At 30.8% G+C, this 18,975-nt stretch overlaps 2 protein-coding genes across 2 annotated transcripts; both read left to right on the top strand.

The window, feature by feature from the left end:
- The first annotated feature begins 363 nt into the window (after positions 1–363).
- Positions 364–6,148, top strand: LOC126769418 (Golgi resident protein GCP60). The gene is made up of 10 exons (XM_050488183.1): positions 364–610; positions 1,397–1,610; positions 1,831–1,899; positions 2,338–2,442; positions 2,638–2,919; positions 3,326–3,414; positions 3,898–4,074; positions 4,363–4,470; positions 4,856–4,974; positions 5,237–6,148. Exons 1-10 carry the CDS (start codon positions 466–468, stop codon positions 5,351–5,353), a joined length of 1,425 nt encoding a protein of 474 aa, XP_050344140.1. The 5' UTR covers positions 364–465; the 3' UTR covers positions 5,354–6,148.
- Positions 6,149–8,593: 2,445 nt separating this feature from the next.
- On the top strand, positions 8,594–18,867 carry LOC126769396 (ATP-binding cassette sub-family B member 10, mitochondrial). The gene is made up of 10 exons (XM_050488154.1): positions 8,594–9,016; positions 9,415–9,621; positions 10,808–11,010; positions 11,317–11,451; positions 11,953–12,099; positions 12,414–12,645; positions 13,622–13,899; positions 14,339–14,422; positions 14,577–14,744; positions 17,666–18,867. The coding sequence occupies exons 1-10, from the start codon at positions 8,650–8,652 to the stop codon at positions 17,963–17,965; spliced, it is 2,121 nt and encodes a 706-aa protein (XP_050344111.1). The 5' UTR covers positions 8,594–8,649; the 3' UTR covers positions 17,966–18,867.
- The last annotated feature ends 108 nt before the right edge of the window (positions 18,868–18,975 follow it).

Below are 18,975 nucleotides of genomic sequence, written 5' to 3'. Positions count from 1 at the left end.
ACTATATACTATATAGCTATTAATAAAGCCGCTTGGAAAAAATATTAAGCATTATGTACTTTATGTATATCAAGCCAATACCCTCTACGTAGCATTCGGTTAAAAAATTACATCGCCAATACAAGAAGCGCCTGGTCATTAATTAGTTAATAGTTATATACCATATAAATAATATTTAATGCACCTATGTGTAGATATAAAACATTTTTTTTCCTTTTTCTGGCAGGTATAAAACATTAATAAAATTATAAAATATTTTAAAGAATATGATTTGCATTAGAACTGAAAGCTATAGATAATTAGTCAAAAAGTTGAAACGTCAAATAACAAATTCTGAAGTTGTCATTTGTCAAATGAATTTTGATAATACGGGAAACGATTTGTGCCACCAATGAAAGTCATAAATTAAGATAGAAGAAAAATCGATTCCTGTAAATAATTTAGAATATAATTATTATCAATATAATGGCAAATAGAACGGAAGTTAATCAAAAAGTCAACCCAGTTAAAGTACCCTTAGAAACTGACCAAGGTATTATAGAAAGCGAAGAACGTAAATGGGGATTGCCATTGAGAGAAGTTTATAAACATGGACTCTCTTTTTATAAAGGTAAAATACAAAGATTACATGGTATATAGAATGTGATGCAACCGTCACATATCTATATTATATATAATAATTCCTCACAATAAGTAATTCTATATCTATATATACATTATTGTTCTAAATAGTTTCTGATAAAGACGTAATTATTAAGTAGTGTTGAGAAATAAACTTGGGTTACCTGGGTAAATTGATTTCTAATTGGCATAACTAAAATTAATAATAATGTGTTTTTAGTAGAGATACATACAACATTTTTTCAGTAACAACTGTGGAAAAGTTGTTTTTATTATAGTTATAAAGCATAAGTTAAGCTTAATGACTATTAAATATTGATATCTTTAATTATAAAGCCAGAACTGTAACCGTAACAGCCTGTGAATGTCCCACTTCTGGGCTAAAGGCCTCCTCTCCTCTTTTTGAGGAGAAGGTTTGGAGCTTATTCCACCACGCTGCTCCAATGCGGGTTGGTAGAATTCACATGTGGCAGAATTTCAGTGAAATTAGACACATGCAGGTTTCCTCACGATGTTTTCCTTCACCGTAAAGCACGAGATGAATTATAATCACAAATTAAGCATATGAAAATTCAGTGGTGCTTGCCCGGGTTTGAACCTACGATCATTGGTTAAGATTCAAGTGTTCTTACCACAGGGCCATCTCGGCTTCTCAAAGTCAGAACAACAATAACATTTTCTTCACTATCATTCTTTATACTAAAGCCTTTATTTAAAATTTATTTTGAATTGACATAATTTGATTCAAATTAAAATATTTTTGCAATATTTTTAGATAAAGAAGGAAAGGCCATTCACCTAAGCTACGAAGATCGATTGAAGTTGGTTGCATATACTCAACAAGCTGCACATGGACCTTTAGATTTAAACTCGGCACCACCTCTTGGAGTGCTTGATGTTATAGGGAGAGACAGAAGATCAGCATGGCAAGCTCTTGGTCAAATGTCTCAAGTCCAAGCTATAGCAGGATTTATACATACTCTAGATAGGTACTTCTTTAATTATGATATAAATTAGAATTATATTTAAAAATTTAAAAGTTATATTTTAAAGTAAATAAATTGTTTTACACTGGCATATATTATTTGACAGATTTCTATTGTGTATACCAAATTTTATGATGATCGGTCGAGTAGTTAATATGTGAACGTTTAACAAACTCATTTTCACATTTATAATATTATTGAAGATATTAATAATATATTCCAGGTTATGTCCTATGTTTAAGCCATTTTTAGAAGCAATTCAAAAGGATGTAGAAGATAAAAAGCAGAGAGAGTGAGTTATACAAATGATGTATTTTATTACAGATTATCTGACACAAAAATCTTTGTTATTGTTATTAGATTTTATGGAAAATTTGCCTATTTTATAAGGTAACATTATTAAATATACCCAATAATTAACAGCCTTACTTATAAATGTTGCTTAGTGACAGTTCAGATTATGACTGGTTTAAGTTAATGACTCCCATATAAGATTTCATAGATTAACTATGTAATGCCTGTCTTCATTATGACTACAATACCATCTGTTAAAGTAAATATGGATACTATTTGTTTTCAATCATTTGATATATATATATATACAGATGTTTCCTTAAACTGCCTGTAAGAAAAAAAACTTTGCCAAAAACTTTCCAAGCAATCTATTAGTTCATATATATTTTACAAACAAAAATTATGTATACTATTTACAAAGATCTTCATTTAATAGATTAAAAAAAATAGAAGAAGAAAAAGCACACATGGAATTGCAAAATAGAATAATGTTAGAAAAACAAAAACAAGAAAGTTCTAAATTATCGGAAGAACAGCAAGTGTATGTATTTTTCAAATATTTATTGTAATATTGGATTTAATATTTCTATTATTTTGTATTATATAAAAACTTATTTTAGTAGGTATATTTTGTTTTATGCAAAAAATAAATAGTAAGGTTATATTTTCTAATAAATAGTATCATATTCATACGATAATAATTATTATTATACTCATATAGAATAACATTTTGCAGGCAAAGAATAAAAGATGCTCTTAATGCACAAACTTATGACCAGTTTCTTCAGTATGCACAACAGCAGTTTCCAGGCAACTTTGATCAGCAAGCGATACTTATCAGACAATTGCAAGATCAACACTACCAACAGTATATACAGCAACTGGCAGTGGATCAACGGCTTGCAAATTCTAATCTGAATTATAAAGAGGAGTCTGATAATGATGATCAAATTGAAAATGAGGATCGCACAAATGAAAACATTTTGAATGACTGTGATGAAGGTCTTACAGATAATAAGTGAGTAATTGTAATGAGTGTGCACAGTGTCATATAAATAGTACTAAAAGTTTTTTTTTTAAATTAATTTTTAATTTAATTATATGCTTGATATTAAAAGTACAATCTAGAATGATTTCTTGCGAATATATTCTGTCAGATGTGAAAAAAGCTGTAGAAGCACATCCATCGCTGTATCTATCGCGATACCAAACTAACCAACAACCCTTATTGAGGGGAAAACCCACCCAGAATAGCACCGCAGGGTGTGACGTAAAATGGGCGGCCGATTAGAAATAATAAAAAAAGATAGTTTTTGCCTTAAAATTCAATTCATATTTCATTTCATTGAAAATGAATTATGATTATAATATCTATTCGTTTTTCTTTAATATATTGAATGGGAAGCAAGTGAAAAATATTTCAGATCATTACAGACGTCTGAGAAGAATGAAATGGACTACAATGAAGAATCCCGAGATGCAGAAGAGGAAGATGAAGAAACTGATGGTGACGGTTAGTAATGAAGTCAACTTTAAAATAATCTAATATTCACATTGAATTTAATATTGTAATATGTCTTTGTTAAAGATATAATAACTTTTTTCAAGAATTTGGCTGACCTGTTAAGGTAGTCAATTCAATAATTGATTTATCTTGTTATTTTTAATAGTTTTATTCTAAGTGGTAACTTATTATTATAATAACAGATTATTACCATAAAGTAACTAAAATTTTAAACCCAAGTATGTAATTAGTAAACCCAACGACACATCTCTATCTTGGCACAAATATTAGAAGATTTGTGAAAAACAAATACTATAACAAATGTTTTTATGTTTGATACAAGTTGCTAGACAACAAATAATTTAGATTTACAAGGCTCAACAATTAATTAAAAATATTTTTAAAAATTTGAAAAATGTTTTTGTCTAAACTCTTTGATTAATGATATTCTAAATGCTTTAATTTTATGTAAAAACTATAAATTGCTTCCAGGACTAGAGGAGGCCCGTATGTGGACACGTGAAGATATAGTGCAGTTTAAAGAGTCAGCGCGAGCCGGAGGGGGAATGCTCACTGTGGGGCACGGTGAGACCGTTACAATCAGGGTGCCTACGCACCAGCGCGCACGTTGTATATGTTGGGAATTTGCTACAGATAACTTTGATATAGGTGAATAATTACTTGAGTTTTCAATGGTGCTTATATTCTTAATTAAGCAAGTTGATGTTTAAATTCCTCTGTATTTATACATTTTTCTTTTTAAGAAAACATGATCTTTGTCTTTAAAATTATCAAGAATATAAAACAGTAACTTATAAGTCAGATACAATCTTCTACTATTCATAAGACACAAGGTATTAGAAGAAATATTTTACAAAACTGTTATACCTATGTGGGTCGATATGTTGTCTGCCTGAATAAATAAATTGTTTAATTTAAAGGTGTTTCTTTTTGCAGGTTTTGGACTTTTCTTTGAATGGAGCAAATCACCGACATCAGAAGTGACCGTGCATGTAGCTGAGAGTGATGATGAGGATGATGGGGATGAAGATACAAATGATGAAGGTGATCTATTTTGATATGGTTTTATAACTTAAAAATAACTATAAAAAATAAATGTTATATATTTGAAAATATTAAATGAGAATTTAATATATAAACCGTAACAGCCTGTGAATGTCCCACTGCTGGGCTAAAGGCCTCCTTTTCCCGTTTTGAGGAGAAGGTTATAATACAAAATGTAAATAATATTAGTTAAAAAGGTTGTTTAATTTTCGTGATGGTAATTTTGTGAAAAATAAAATATAATATGTTATATATCCTTATAACACTTACGCCTTATTTTCTTTTTTATTTAATTACTAATATAGAGTTATGTTATTGGTATTTTGCTATGTGAGTTAGTTGTATTATGTTAGTGAATATACTTACTATTTTTTGTTTGTTGTAGAATACACAATTTATGGTAGCAATGATCCAGAAGTAGGCAGCGAGAGGCGCATACTCAACAGTCATCGACCGATGGTCAATCTCGTCGTGCCAATATATAGGCGAGATTGTCATATGGAGGTAATAACATCCATTAATTATCCAAGGCGTTTCAAATCCATTATTCATTTTATTTTTACTGGCACATTTTAAATTCCTTAACACTACCCTTACCCTTCAGATGTTGAAACAAAACCTGCAAACTTTATTTTTCGATTAGTATTGTTGATATATATATATATATATATATATATATATATATATATATATATATATATATATAACAATATTAGTTGAGGACACTATTATTAACTTAATAATGATATAAATATTGTTATTTCAGGTATATGCTGGCTCTCATACTTACCCTGGAGAGGGTGTATATTTATTGAAATTCGATAATACATTCAGTCTGTGGCGATCTAAAACTTTATATTATAAAGTTTACTACACACAGTGATTCAATATTGTTTTATGTACTACATACAGTATTTTGTATAAGATAATAATTGAATTGATAATTTTAATTAATTTTATTTAAAACAAAATATAGTTTTTTTTAAATTATTCGGTGTATGATGAAATATATTAAAATTATTTCAATTCAATCCTAATATTTTTTAGATACATGACAAAATATTATAGAAGTATCAAATATTTACTAAATTAATATAATTAATAGTATTTTGAATGTATTCGATACATAAGGCTAGCATGTTTGGATTGTGCAATAACATTTATGATCAATCAAAAGCAGCTGTTAAAAGTAATTGACACCCTAAATAAAACATACTGTGGTCTGTGGCATACATATATATTAAAAATGGATTTGTGCCAATAATGCTTATTAAAATGTACTTAATTACAATATTTTTTTAGGAAACAAGAAACCTGATAAATATATCTGCTGTTTATTTATATAGTAAAACAATCAAAATTCTTTCTTAATTGCAGGTTATGTAAGCTGTATTTAAGTTGTAATTAACTTGTGTGCATCATTTAGTGTGTGTTTTAACTTATATATGTAATGAAAGTTACATAAAATTTAATCTATTTACAGAATCCAAATTAGCCCAATCCAATTAGTATTGAATATGATAACTGTGTAGATAAAACAGAAAGCTTCAAAGATTAATTATAAAAATGTTTTAGCTTTTAATATTTTTAGTATTAGAAACAGCATTTATAATATTATTATTTATTGTTGTATGAAATAACTGTGAGTAATAACATTATTTTATATTGGTACCTATTAATTGTATTTGTAAGAGAAATATAATAGATTCATGTTTATAAAAAGATTTGTTTTTCTTATTCCTTGTACATTGTACATTAAAAAACTTGTACAAATGTCATTTACATATTTTCGATGATTCGGAGCATTATTTGTCACAGCTTTTTTTCTATATTTTCCTTTGACATTCCTTCTATACTAGCTGAATATTCATAATACCTTGTGTTAGAGTATATTGTCGAAAATGTCTTGTTGTTCGAGGTTCAAGCCCCAGGTCGTGCCAATAAAACGTTTACACACATGTGCACTAAAATATGTCCTGTTTAGATGACTGTCGTAACGAAAATTAGTAAGGATGGCATTATAATTGTAAATAATATATTTCTATGCTTTTCTACAAGTGAACTAATCTATTAAAAATGAACCAACATTCTAACTAATTTTAAAATAAAATTTAATACAAAGTCAAGGGTCAAGTTACGTATCCTTTGCCTGATCCAATCACCGTATCCGTATCACCGTTCGTTGTTTCGTAGCAATATTTGTATCTTATTGTGTATACGAACGCTGGACGCCTTTTCGTTGTTCTAGTTTTTACGCGACGCGACATAATGCGACCAATCAGGGTTCACAACCGTACGATAATTATCGTGCAAGTACGATAATTTCATACCTACGTACGATGTACGATAATTTCCATTATGATGTAAAATTTGATAATTACACGAAGCAATAACAATTACATTTGTTTTTACTATCAGCGCCATCTATTGGTTTATTTCTTTCTTAGGCAGCAATGGCAGCCGTTTCATATCGTAGACAGAGAAACTAATAGACGCAATGACGACTTCCTTCTCACTTACACAAGAAAGAGAATGAAAATTACGTTACAAATGGGTTAGACAGAGATAGAATTATCAAATATTTTGTCCCTTATCGCGTAACCAGTTTTGGTGTTTGTTTCGCTACTTAAGTAGCGAAACAAACGTGACAGTTGGTGCGTTCATTGTGTTTTTTTTTCATTTTTCGCTTACTTTTGTGTTAGAAAACGATTCTAATCCAGTGAAAAGGCCAAGAAACAATCCTTATATCATATCGAAGGTTATACAATGGTGCATTGTCGTATTATTTCATGTTAAAGTGATAGCAAGAAGAAATTGCTGGTGTGTATTTTTACGCGTACGTACGACGATTTTGTCCCTAAATATAGTTTCTCAGTGATGTTTATTTATGCCATAGCATGACGGAACCTTATATTGTATTAAAATCCTGAAGATAATAGGATTTTCCAGTTTTTATCATTCATAACCTATAATTATTTATTGTGTAAGTGCTGCCAGCGTCAGCTAAAGAAAATGTCCCGATTTTCGATAAAAAATATCGACTCGTAGACAATGCAAACAAATAAATATGGAGTCCAATAATAACCTAAACTGCTTCGTATGTAATATGTTATTTTTATTTATTCGTTCTCTTTTTTATAATTTCCTAACGACAACATTATTTAACATTCATGAATTTATAATATTATTACATTCCGAGTCAACAGGTTAACATAGAAATCTATGTGGCAACCATTCTTTAGTAATAATTTAATTGAGTGAATTAGATTTCAACTTCTGAGGAGAATGCTAATCCAGTACCATATAAAGATGCTGAAGCACTAGTGATAACGGAAACAAAAACAACAATGCAACAGTTTTTGGGTGTAGTTGGTTTGATGCGGAGTGTTGGCAGTTACAATATTTCCAATATTTCGCGGGATCAAAACGAAAAACATTGGACGACCTTTTTTTTTAGTGTACTGCTGATTTCAACTGTAAGTGCAAATTATTTCACATATATTGTTGTGATTTTGTATAACATTATTGTATTTTATAATCATTATCCTGTTGTACGATAATGTACGATAATTTTAAGGGCTCTGGTACGATAAATAGCTGGGTTTAGGTTGTGAACCCTGTGACCAATACTTCACGAGACATGTGTTCTATGCTGTAACGTTGTCCTTAAGCGAAAAATGCAGCGATCTGTTTATTATTATAAAAAAAAATACAAGGGTTGTTTTTACCAAGCTTTTTGGTTCAGATTCCTGTTATAATTGGTTTCGTGGCTGGAGCTTTCATGCTTTTTTTAAGTTTCGATACATTTTAATAGAAATATTTTTTCGTTATTTCAATTCGTTATTATTTACGCGGCACAACTATAGAGACAATATTTAATTGTCAGAAAAAGTACTGGTTCTTTTTTTATTAAATAAATAATTAGCTATTTATAAAACATTAAGTATAAAATATTTAAACCTGATTAATACGTCGCTAGTTTAATTACAATTTGATTTATTTTAGTATTTGATATCTAAAACCGAATGATAATAAAGTTTCACTCGCTTCAAATACCAATACTCGATACATGACATATATGTCAAGTGTCAAGCAAATATTTCATTGTAGTATGAGATGTCAACGTGATGACAGTTACGTTTTATTTTTCTTTTGACTGAAAGTTTTAAATTCAATAAAATGTTGCAAAGATATATTTGTAAAAATTTGAGTAGTAAATTATGTAGCAGACAGAGAAATGTATTATTTAATTTAACACTTCAAGCCCATTCCTGTCAACAATGCGGATTTAAGTTATATTCTAGTCACAAAGTTCAAGCATTACGAAATAATAATGAAAGAAGCTTATTACATGGAAAGGATAGATTTTTTCCAAAATTAAGACATTATACTAGCCAGGTGGACTCTCAAAAGAAAAATGGACGTGTCGAAACCGTCAAAGATAATGCGGAGATAGCGACCTCAAAAAAGATAAACGTAAAGTTAAAGCCATCAGAGTTAAAAAGACTTTTATCTTTGGCAGAGCCAGAAAAATGGACCCTTACTGGTGAGTGTTCTAATAGAAAAACATAATGACATCTTTAAATATTAACAAGCTCAATAGAATTGCAAAGTACAATATAATAATAAAACTTTATTTATAGATCACAATCAACTTTGTAATGCATTGTGTTTTTAACTGTTAACATGTATTAAATCTTTAGTAGGGTCGTTTAATATGTACATAAAATATTTTTTAATAAATGTTTCTTTTGTTATTATTTGTACATATCTAATATCTTATAATGCCTTTTTAGATAATTATTACATTTTAATAAAATATATTATATAGTTTAATCAAATAAACTATTCTAATCAATAAAGTTTTCCTGGGAAATATTTTTTTTTTTTTTTTTTATAAGTTTGTGAAATGAATAGCAATGTAATAATATTTTTTTTTTTTAGGTGCTATTGGTTTATTATTTATATCATCTAGTGTTACAATGGCTGTGCCATTCTCATTAGGTATGGTGCTGGATATCATATACAGTGGTACAAATGATCTAGTAACTGCTAGAGAAAAGCTTGATGAATTGTGCTTGGTGCTGTGCGGAGTTTTCCTTGTTGGTGGCCTATGCAATTTCGGACGAGTGTACTTGATGTCAATATCTGGTAAAATATGGTATAATTGTCATACAATACATAAGAGATATTAGTTTTAATTTATTTAAATTGATTTTCATCTTTATATTCATAGAGCTAATAAATGTTTAAAAAACTTAGAAATTTGACAAATAATTCCATGAAATCTTTATTTTTGTTAGATAAGCAGCATCAAATTTTAATTAATAAATACCTACTATGTAAAAGTTATCTGTTATACTTAGCATAAAGGTTAATTATCTTTAGTATTTTGCATCATGTTGATTAAAAATTCATCCAAAAATACATATACATTTAGTACCAAGTAGTAGTACTAATTGGAATTATAAATAAAATTTTGTACATATTATATAAACTTATATTTTACTGTTTATTATCACATTGAATTTATGCAATTTCTTTAAAGTTTTTTATATTAGTTAATTGTTTAATAATTGTTTTTGTTTTAAAACCAAATATAAATTATAATATATGTTTTATCATGAATATCAGGTTAGGAGAAAAATTTAAGTAATTAAAAGTAAATTTACATATGACTTGTAAATAGATATTGTAAAATAAGAATTTGCTATTTATTTTTAAAAAGTAAAGATATATAAAATATATTTTTATTTGATATTTGCACATTTTATGTGTTTTCTAATAAAAATATTATTAGGTCGTGACTATTATTCACGACATTCTGCTTAAAATATATATTACAAAATTTTAAATTTGTGTTACTTGAGGTGTTATTCAATACAATTAATTTAAACAAATATAAGCCTTACCAATTTTTGACTATTCAAAATATTAGTTTCGAAATTTGTGCCCTTTAATTGACTTGTTTTAATGATGGACTTGTATGTTCTTAAAGTATTATATGTGTGTATTGTTACAAAATCCTAGCATCAATGAATAAGAGGACAGAGACACATTCGAATTTAAATTGATATGCTTTTACATATAAAAAAAACGAAAAACAAAAAAGATATTACTATGCATATATCTTTAAAAGTAACCACCACTATATAATTTCATTATATATTTACTTGTTAAATATATATGTAGATAAGTATTTTGTAAACATAGTACATAGCGAAAGTATCTAGTCGTAAATAATTATTGAGTTTAATATATCTACTTCATGTACTGCAGAATAACTATTATTTATTAGTTGTTTGAATTCGTTATCTTAAAAGACAAAATATTTCAGGGCAAAGGATGACACAGTCTCTTCGAAAAAAAGTGTTTTCGTCAATTATGCGGCAAGAAACAGCGTGGTTTGGTAGAACATCGACTGGCGAGCTTGTGAATAGACTATCAGCAGACACACAGTTAGTTGGGCGAAATCTTAGTTCCAATGTCAGTGATGGCCTACGGTCGCTCTTCATGGTGGGAGCAGGGACGGGCATGATGGTGATAATTTTTATATTTGTTTATTTATTCATTCATTTTTCACACAAATACACTAAATTGATTGATATTCTTTAAATAGCAAGCAAGTAAGAAAAGTGCGTAGAAGGATTTTAATTTAAATTTTCCTGTGTTTTAACATAACGGATGGATACTCAAACACTTATATCATGCAGTCTACCGAAAATCCTGTATATAACAATTATAATAACCATTTCCAATAACCACTCATTTCAATTATAGTGAATATTAACAAAATAACCTAAATGTTTTTCAGCAGTATCCTTATTTATATTGTTTTTTCTTCAGTTCTACATGTCACCGTCCTTGGCTTTGATAGGGTTATGCGTAGTTCCGCCAGTATCGATGCTTGCTGTAATCTATGGTCGATTCGTTCGAGGCATCACTAGACAGCTTCAAGACGCACTTGCTGAAACCAGCGAGGTAGGAAATTTGCCTTTTTTCTAGGTAGCTTAATAATATAATAGCTTTATTAAAATTTACTATTAATTAATATATCCTTAAAAATATTTTGTAACAATCAAATTTCTGTGCCACAGACATAATACTGTAAAATATAATTAGTCTACAGTAACAGCCTGTTAATGTCTCACTGCTGGGTTAAGGCCTCCTCTCCCTTTTTGAGGAGAAGGTTTAGAGCTTATTCCACAACGCTACTCCAATACGGGTTGGCAGAATACACATGTGACATAATTTCAATGAAATTAGACACATGCAGGTTTCCTCAGGCACCAGATCACGAGATGACTTATAATAACTAATTAAGCACATGAAAATTCAGCGGTGCTTGCCCTGGCTTGAACCCCACTATCATCGGTTAAGATTCACGCGTTCTTACCACTAGGCTTATAATTAGTCTAATTACTACAAATACATAATAATGTAATCTCCAAAAATCTTGCTTTAATATCGAAAATATTGCAGCTTGCTGAAGAGAAGATTTCTAACATTAAAACCGTGAAAGCATTTAGCAAAGAAAAGATAGAATGTGAATCGTACGCTCAACGAATTGAAACATTACTTCAATTGGCCTATAAAGAGTCCTTAGCTGTTGGAAGTTTCTATGGATTGGTGAGTATTTCCGCGTCTAGTATTATTATTACTTAATATTAATCAGTATTATTGTATTTTGCTGTTATTGTGATCGGCTCTATACGATCTTCAACAAATATATACAAGAAGAGTCAAGGTTTTTTATAAATATCTCGAACATCGCGCATGCCTTAAGCAAATAAAATATTTCTACTAACTACCTGAACTGTAGGAACTAGTAGGATTACATTGTACTACCGTTGTCTGGATTCAAATTCATGTTTTAAGTTAAACACAATTTACAAAATTTAACAGTTTTAGATTATTAAAAAGATTTCAATATTTTTTTACAGACGGGCTTATCTGGCAACACTATAATAATCTTGGTGCTTTACTATGGTGGTGGTATGGTGGCGACAGAACAGATGACAGTTGGAAATCTCACATCTTTCCTACTTTACGCTGCATATGTCGGCATAAGTATTGGTGGGCTTAGTACTTTTTATACTGAGTTGAATAAGGGTATGGGTGCTGCAACGAGGCTCTGGGAAATAATGGATAGGGAACCAAAAATATCAACTTCAGGTGATTTGCAGTTATTGAATTCTTAAGTAACAGATTGTTTTTATGAATATTCGCTTCGCCACTAAATCTCGACTCGGTACTTACTTATGACGCGTAAATAAAGCATTTGATCTACATTATGACGTACTGTCTCTTCTAAGTTTGTAATAAAAGAAACTACATTATAATATATTGCACCAAAAGGTAAACAGTCACCGTGGCCTGCGCATATCTGTATTATAAGAGGAAGTGAGGATGCATTGCTGCTCACGGTTTAAACCTCACAGTACGTTTTATGATTTCCAAACATCGTTTACTAATATTGTGGTCCGCCAAGTAAGATAGCCAGATACACAAGTGGAAATATCTTCATGTTTGTCATTACTCGGTGGCGTTATGTATGCTTAAGCAGTTCATCGTATTAAAATTAGATCATTTTACAGGCACAAGTCGAGATGGCCCAGTGGTAAGAACGCGTGAATCTTAACCGATGAACGTGGGTTCAAACCCGGGCGGGCACCTCTGAATTTACATGTGCTTAATTTCTGTTTATAATTCATCTCGTGCTTTTCGGTGAAGGAAAACATCGTGAGGAAACCTGCATGTGTCTAATTTCATCGAAATTCTGCCACATGTGTATTCTACCAACCCGCACTGGAGAAGCGTGGTGGAATAAGCTCCAAACCTTCTCCTCAAAAAAGGGAGAGGAGGCCTTAACCCAGCAGTGGGACATTTACAGGCTGTTACTGTACTGTACTGTACAGGCACAAGGGACATAAAATCTTAGTTCCCAAGGTTGGTGGCGCATTGGCTATGTAAGCGATGGTTGACATTTCTTACAATGCCAATGTCTAAGGGTGTTTGGTGACCACTTACCATCAGGTGGCCCATATGCTCGTCCGCCTTCCTATTTTATATAAAAAAAAATATATATAATTTAAAATAACTGGTATGTAGTTTTATAACTATTATGTATATAATTTTTTTTTGATTGCAGGAGGCTTAAGACCAAAAGACAGACCGAAAGGGGAACTTATATTAGAGAATATACACTATTCTTACGCTGGAACTCCTTTGATTAAGGGCCTCACTTTACATTTGTTACCTGGAAAGAATGTAGCCTTGGTGGGCAGATCCGGTTGTGGCAAGAGTACGATAGCCTCTCTTATATTGAGGCTATATGATCCCGACAGTGGGAGGGTACTGTTAGATGGAGTAGACATAAGGCACTTGGATCCAGTTTGGTTGAGAAGTCATATAGGATTTGTTAGTCAGGTAAATATAATAAATAATATAATTTGGATCTAATTCATTAAAATAATTAGAAGCAAAAAAATCATAGCTAATGTAATTAAATAATAAGTCTAATCTAATTAAATTAATTTTAAATATATTGTATATTTTTATGATAATTTATCTTTAAAGGTGCCTAATAAACTATATTTATTACGTAATAGGTGTAATGAATAAGGCAGACGTGGTCGTGCCATGGCTATATTATTGTTCGATCCATTTCTGCAACACAATCCTATAAAATGGCGTTATACGTCTACGACAAAATGTAAAATATATTAATATCTAATGTAATAGATAAATGTTTTAAAGTATAAAATTATGTAAATATCCAGCCATGCCGTGCTGTGCCGTGCTGCGACAAATTTTATAAGAACACCATATGAAATGATTTATAGTTGAATAATTTTATTTCTTTCAGGAACCTATTCTTTTTAGTGGAACTATAAAAGAGAACATATTATACGGAGCTCTCGATGATTGCGAAACATCGGAAGACGGAAAGGTAAGATTTTAAAATTAACAACTATTTTATATTATGTGACGAGTTAAGCTAAGATTAAAAAAAAAACACACTGCACTGAATGAGTTTTATATGAAACAGGAAGCTAATGATGAATGAAAGCTTATAATTTAATAAAATGCCTATCTTGACGCAGGAGCCGTCGTGGCTGTTGGCGGCGCGCGCGGCGCAGCTGCAGGAGGTGGGGGGCGGCGCGGGGGGCGCGGGGGGCGCGGCGGGCTGGCAGCGCCAGGTGGGCGCGCGCGGCTCGCAGCTCAGCGGCGGCCAGAAGCAGCGCGTCGCCATCGCGCGCGCCATCGTCAAGGTGATGCCGGCGAACAGCTGGCTCGCTTTTACGGCTTTAGATTTTGAGAGCCCTGGTTCGAATCCCGGGCATAACCTATATAATATGGCTATGGCGTGGTTGAGAATATTCTTTGGCACTATAACATCTCCTGGGCATTTGCTTAATCTCCATTTCTTAATGGTTAAAATCCGTCAGGTAGACATGATTATATTACTCAATGAAAATTTTAAATATAGAACCTAAAAATATTACTCAATATTTAGAAAAATTTAGAAATAAAATAAATAAAATAAATTTAGAAATATTTAGAAGAACTATTATATTATTTTTTATTTATTATTATATAAAAATCTTACTCAATATTTTTAAGTTCTATATTTAAATTTGAATTGTTTTTTCTGTATTGAAAAAAAATGCGTTTTTTCCAAAGGCGAAAATTGTAGATGATAACAAGAACAGATGTCAAATAGATGTTAGCTTTTAAACAATATTCAATTTAAAAAAGGAATGCGTTTTTATTTTTTATATTTATTGATTGTTAAGTAGAATATATGCAGTGTTAGGAACAATCATTCATAAATGTTTCTTCTTCTTCTTGTGCCTCTCCACTACTGGAGGTTGGCCGTCAGCTCAGCGAATTTTTCGCGGTCTCGCGCCAAGCGAAATAGTTTTTCCACGCTGGCGATCTTCGTCCATTCACGGATGTTGCGCAACCAACTTTTTTCTTCTTCCAGCGCGTCGTTTGCCCTCTACTTTGCCCATCATTATAATTTGGAGCAGTTGGTATCGCTCGTGTCTCAAGACGTGGCCCAAATACTCGCTTTTTCTCTTCTTGACGGTTTGCAGTAACTTCCGGCTACTGGCGACGCGCTGGAGTACTCTCACGTTCGAAACTTTCTGTGTCCATCTAATAAGGAGCATTCTCATAAATGTTTAAATGATTGTAATCAGTAAAGCACAATGTACAAGGTAACTTAACGAAAAGCAATCCAAGTGTTTCGAGCTACATTTTTAATGATACGGTTAATACGTTAATAAATAATAATATTTTATATTGGTCAAAGTACAAAATGGTCTAAGACACAACATTGTACAACTTACGATACGATGAAGTAAGATTTTATCATTCATTAGTCAGGTCAAGGATATAACGGAACGGTGATAAATCGAAGCGTGTCATACACATACGCATGATAATTATTGTTTATATATAAATATTTAAATTGCTAATTTATCAATTATCACTGTTTACACACATGAATCATCTTAATTAGTCTGTTCCTTTGTTTTAATACCGAAATACTATTTCATTAAATATTGCGATGTGAAAAAGTTCTTGACCAATCAAGGAAAATCTATACAAATCGTATGAGTAAGATGGAACGTTTATGGAATTTACTATTCCGCCAAAACCTCGAATTAGCTGAAGCATCAGATACAGATATCGTTTTCAGTATTTTGCAAGATAATTTTTATTCTGAATCAAAGGTAGAGAGTAAAGTAAAGGTGATATACCAAAAGTATGCAATAGTACAAAAAGGATGTATACTTTTCGTATTCCTTTAAGAATTATACGGTGCCAGAATCAGCCGAAAATATGATGACTACAGCTTTTTGGAACTATGAAGGAATTTTAATTGATTAATAAGAAAATGCTGCTACAATAACTGGGGAGTAATACGCTTTCATAAAAGCGATATATAACAAGCCATTAAAGGAAAAGGAAGGTATTATTCAGATCTAAATAAAATAATGTTTTCAACTGTCCGAGATGGCCCAGTGATTAAAACTCGTGAATCTTAGCCTATGATTAATTTGTGTTTACAATTCATCTCGTGCTCGGCGGTGAATGAAAACGTCGCGAGGAAGCCAGCATGTGTCTAATTTTACTGAAATTTTGCCACATGTATCCCAACCAACCCGCATTGAAGGAGCGTGGTGGAAAAAGCTCAAAACCTTCACCACAAAAGGAGAGAAGGCCTTAGCCCAGCAGTGGGTCATTCACAGCCTGTTACTTTTTTTTACTTTACTGTTACTAAATACAATATATGATGTTACAACAAAAATCGATTACATTAATAGCACAGATAATACATGACTGAACAGAAAAAACGGCACACTTAAAACACCAAAGGCCGACTTCGCAATATGAAAAGATCCTTTATGGAGTACTAGTATTCACTTCTATAATACAATCCCGCAGATAATTTTACATTTAACAAAAAATGTAAAATTATCTGCGGGATTGTAAATTAAATAATTTTTTTTTTTTTGTTATGATTCGGCATATTTTTCATTCTGGATTTGAATGGTAGTAGGGCTTTGTGCAAGCTCGTCTGGGTAGGTACCACCTACTCATCAGATATTCTACCGCAAAACAGCAGTACTTGGTATTGTTGTTTTTCGGTTTGAAGGGTGTGTAAGCCAGTGTAATTACAGGCACAAGGGACATAACATCTTAGTTCCCAAGGTTGGTGGCGCATTGGCGATATAAGCGATGGTTAATATTTCTTACAATACCAATGTCTATGGGCGTTGGTGACCACTTACCATCATGTGGCCCATATACTCGTCCGCCTACCTATATTATAAAAAAAATCGATACAAATATAAATAAGTACAAAAAATGATTTCCTTTAAGTACTTAGTATAGGGCATAGGATTGGGCTCATTTTATATTCCAACAGCTTATATATTAAAATTAATAAGAAAAGTAGTACGACAAATTGTTTTCATAATTATTTTAAAAGGAGGCGAATGAAACTATATCATTCGAATGTGCCAAAAAAGGTTTGTTGTTCGTCCAAAAAACATGGATTTGTTACGATAAGAAAGTATACCAGCTATATATAAATGCATCTAAAATTCGCATAATAATAAGATTCATTAAGAACTCAGGACAACGTTACTTTTTATATATATATTTTTTTTCTTTACAGAATCCAAAAATCCTCATACTCGACGAAGCTACCTCAGCACTGGATACGTATTCAGAATATTTAGTTGATAAAGCACTAAAGGAAATCAGTAGAGATAGGACAGTTTTAACTATAGCGCACAGACTGAGCACGATACAGTCCGCAGACGAAGTAGCCGTTATAGGAGACGGCGTTATTGTTGAAAAGGGAACATACTCCGAATTGATGTCGAAATCAGACGGATACTTCAAAGAACTTATAAATCATCAAGCATTTATAAATTCGCAGCCTAAAAATACAACGGATGTACAAAACAGCTAATATCAGACGACACAAATTATTTTCGGTATAGGACCTCTTTTACTAATACACATCGAAATATTTTTGTACGTACGTTATAAATATTATTATGACTATTTTAAATTGTTTATGTGCAATTACAATGAGATCCTTAAAGTAATTTAAAATGAAATTACTGCTAACGACCGCATTATAATCAAAACTTGTAATGAAAAGTGCTTCACGATGAGCGCTTTGACACAGATTGGTAAACCATAAGCTGGAACTTGTCTTATGATTTTTAAAATTTATGGTTTATAAAAAAAACGCAACTTTGTAGTATTTTATTTTTGACTCGATTATTTTAATATTTATTGTTATATTTAACATTCTATAGTGGTTGTAAATTTCATTACTGAATATATGAAAAAAAATGTAAATTATTACAGGTTTTATATGTTGTTAAAAGAGTAAATGTATTTACACTAAAATAATTTATATGGAATAAATTAAATAAAAAAAAAAACAACTTTTAATAGCACAACATTTATAGACGAAAAGTTTTATTTATTAATTTTTTTTTATTAATTTATTCATCAATGTTTAAATAAAATTTATAAAACGATAATCACTCAGAGAGCGATAGTAAATAAATGATAAAATTATTGCTGCCTTTGATAATAGAAATGCGCAGTAGCGAATGCACTGTTTGATTATCTAAATTAATTGATGAAACAATGATTGCAATCAAAGATGCTCATGAACTTTACGAGTTTTGTCTTGAAGAACTGTACTTTACCTTGAAAATAATTATTGATGTAAATTAATATAAAATAATGTTCAAAGTGACTGGACAAATGTATGAAAAGTTTATTATGTATAAATTAAAGTGATGGTGGGCAATGGAATATGTAAATTTAGAGGAATAAAAATGGTTGTTGTTATATTTTGTGTTTTTTTGTCTTTCCTTTATAAAAAATAATCTTGAATTTGATTTGAGTTAAATAATAATTTATGTTTGATTTTCTGATAAATCAGTATGTCATAATCAC

Source organism: Nymphalis io, chromosome 7, assembly GCF_905147045.1.
Source record: "Nymphalis io chromosome 7, ilAglIoxx1.1, whole genome shotgun sequence".
NCBI lineage: Eukaryota > Metazoa > Arthropoda > Insecta > Lepidoptera > Nymphalidae > Nymphalis > Nymphalis io.
This window is presented reverse-complemented; position numbering and strand designations above follow the sequence as displayed.